The sequence below is a fragment of the Tupaia chinensis genome, unplaced genomic scaffold, assembly GCF_000334495.1.
Source record: "Tupaia chinensis unplaced genomic scaffold, TupChi_1.0 Scaffold000387_1, whole genome shotgun sequence".
NCBI classification, from domain to species: Eukaryota; Metazoa; Chordata; class Mammalia; order Scandentia; family Tupaiidae; genus Tupaia; species Tupaia belangeri.
Window position 1 is genome coordinate 1879008 of NW_006159889.1, and position 2688 is coordinate 1881695.

The 2688-nt window shown below is 60.3% G+C and overlaps 2 protein-coding genes across 10 annotated transcripts in view; one reads left to right on the forward strand and one right to left on the reverse strand.

Moving 5' to 3' along the window:
* Positions 1 to 223, forward strand: part of DMAP1 (DNA methyltransferase 1 associated protein 1) — a 9652-nt gene extending 9429 nt beyond the window's left edge. For both annotated transcript variants that reach the window (XM_014589876.1, XM_006153774.3), the window contains one exon: positions 110 to 223. In XM_014589876.1, coding sequence (XP_014445362.1) covers positions 110 to 169 — 60 coding nt within the window. In that variant the 3' untranslated portion in view covers positions 170 to 223. The remainder of the gene's footprint in view (positions 1 to 109) is intronic.
* Positions 224 to 589: 366 nt separating this feature from the next.
* ERI3 (ERI1 exoribonuclease family member 3) overlaps positions 590 to 2688 on the reverse strand; it is a 144657-nt gene continuing 142558 nt past the window's right edge. For all 8 annotated transcript variants that reach the window (XM_006153778.3, XM_006153777.3, XM_014589880.1 and 5 more), the window contains one exon: positions 590 to 1095. In XM_006153778.3, coding sequence (XP_006153840.1) covers positions 1013 to 1095 — 83 coding nt within the window. In that variant the 3' untranslated portion in view covers positions 590 to 1012. The remainder of the gene's footprint in view (positions 1096 to 2688) is intronic.

The following is a 2688-nucleotide window of genomic DNA, read 5'->3' on the forward strand; positions in this document are numbered from 1 at the left end:
GGGGGTGGGAGTGGGCTGACCAGTGGGCATCACCTTTCCTGGGAGCATGCACCTACCCTGACTCAGGCCTTGGGGGGGCCAGTGACCTCAGTATCTTCTGCCTCCCCAGAGGAAGCGACGGGAGTCGGCTTCCAGCTCATCTTCTGTGAAGAAAGCCAAGAAGCCGTGAGAGGCCACAGCGAGCGTGGGCGAGGCTGTTGTTCAATAGAGCTGCTGAGTCGGACTGGGCTGCTTCCTTTTCCTTCCACCACTGCTGATGCCCTGGTGGGAGGGAGGGTTGGGTGGGTGGTAGTCGGGCTGGCTGGGGTCCAGGCTCTCTGCAGCCCAGTGACCACTAACCACTGCCATTCTGCCCTGCACCCTTGGGACACCTGTGGTTTCACACACAGCAGCCTTGGATCCTGCAGCTTCGCACACAGCCTCACGCTCAGCTCCTACCCCAGGGGCTTTGTGTTCAGGGAGATGTCAAGGCACTACAGTGACTGCCAGTCTGCACTGATGGCCTGTGGACAAGGCAGTCTGGGCCAGGCTCTACCATCACGTCCTGACAGCATTGGGGATCCAACAGCCTTGTACACACGCCCAGGGCCTTGTTTCCCCAACTTTATTCAGTGGCACGTTCACAGCGGGGATGGGGGTAGACACAAGGAAGGGCCTGATCTGTCCGGAGCCCTGAGGGCACCACACACCATGCACTATGGATGGGAGGGGGCACAGGGGCTTGGCCCCAGCAGACGCCTGTGTACAGGGAGGAGGTGGTGAGCGCCTGGGTCCCCCTAGCCCGGGGCCCACAATGGAAGGGGCTGAGACTGAGGGGTAGGGAGGGGGTACAAGTGTCTGCTCCAAGGGCCAAGTGGCCAAGCCCTTGCCCAGGGCATATGCCCACAGGGCAGCTGGGGACACTCTGGACGCAGAGCTGTGCCACTCGCCCTCTTCCCCTCTGCAGAGGGAGAGGATGATTCTGGGCTGGGCCAAGCTGCTACCCTGTCCTGCCCTATCCTGTCTTCACCAATCAGAAAGGCTTCGATGTCTGCTTGAAGATGAAGCCTCGATATGCGAGTGTCTTCATGATGTTGGCGATGTTCTTGCAGTCATCTAAGGAAGAAGAGGAAATAGTCAGATGGGCTCCCACCCTCCCCCTCCAACCCACAAGTGCTCTACAAGGGGAGGGCTGGGAGGTGGAGTCAGATCCAGGCTCTAGGGAAAGGGCCCTGTCCCCTGGTGGCAGTCTCCAGCTTCGGGGTGGGCTGGGTGATGCTGGGCCAGCAGGAAGCCTGGTCTCAATACTTCTCAGTCCCATAATTCATGCTGGAAATTGGCCGGCGTGTCCCGCCCCAGCCCCAGCGGTGATGTATGGGCGCCGTCGCAGTAAGAAAAAGGCAGAGTAAATGTGTAATTTCTCCCTTGACGGCCCCCGGCCGCTGGGCGATCCTTCTTGTTGCCGCCGCGTGGGGACGGCCCGTCCGCCACACTCCGTCTTCCCGCCACCCGCCTTGATGTCTCCATTTCATTACTGTGCGGCCATTCATCACACCCACGGCCAGGGTGACTTTGCCAGCACTTGCGTGTTGTGGGAGCTGTGGCCCAGGCCATTATCACTGGTGACAAGGCACAAAGCTCGGCACCGCTGGGCCAGCGCCCTGTGCAACACGCCACCTGGGCCTCTGCTTGTGTGCCCCGACAGCTCATCCTGTGCTGCCCCAAGCAGGCTGGGGAGGCCCAGACTTGTGGCCACCCTCAACCCTGGGAGCTGGTTGCCTTCTTGAGGGCCCTGTCTGCACCTGCCTGTGTTGTGCCAGACCCTATCACCAGCAGTTCTCCAGTGCTGGTCCTTGTGAAAACGCTGGGGTCTAAACCATCCCAGAACCCTGGAGCCTATAGGAACAGGCACTTCGTGGCCTCAGACATCCAGCAGAACTCCACAACCAGCAAGGACGGCGTGTCCCATCAGAGTAAGCTTAGGACAGAAACTGCCCGAGAGCCTGGGCTTTTCTTCAGCTGTCCAGGGCAACTCACCACCCCCTCACCTTTCCCTCTTCTCTCCCACCCCCTTACATGCTCTTAAACCATAACCAGGGCCTCGGCTGCCAGCAGCCCTCATGGGATCGATCCTGTGATTGCAGAAATACTGTACACCCATGTCGTACGGGGGGTGGGGGGGAGCAAGGTCAAGGTGGGGTCAGGAGGCCTGTGTCTGTCAAAGACCAACTAATTCCATTGAGTCCCCTAGGCCCATCCTTGCCAGAACCTTGGACTAGGAAAGGGGACTCTTCAGAGCTAGAAAAGGTCTGGTGGGGGCGGGTGTGGAGTGGGGAGAGTCTAGTCAGCCCCAGGGCCAGACACCAGCTCTGCAGATCCCGCTTAGGGCAGGCAAGTCGGATGGGGTCCTGTCTTGCAGAGCTTAGCATGCATGCACCTGCGGTGGATGTGTGCATGGAGAGGTAAACCCTCGTTTCCCCAAAGGCACAGGAAGCCATGAGGTCTGGTCTGAGGCAGAACAGTGGGAAGACAGATGGGTGGGTAGTGGCGGCCATGGCAACTCCAGACGTGACCCATCCCCGTGGTTTATGGGCCGGACACGCGCCCCGCTCAGCTGAGGCCCCGTCATTTGTCTCCCTTAGTGTGTATGCCTGCGCTGTGGGGTGGGAGGTGGAGGAGGGAGGGGCTGTGTAGGGGGGGGGGGGAGGC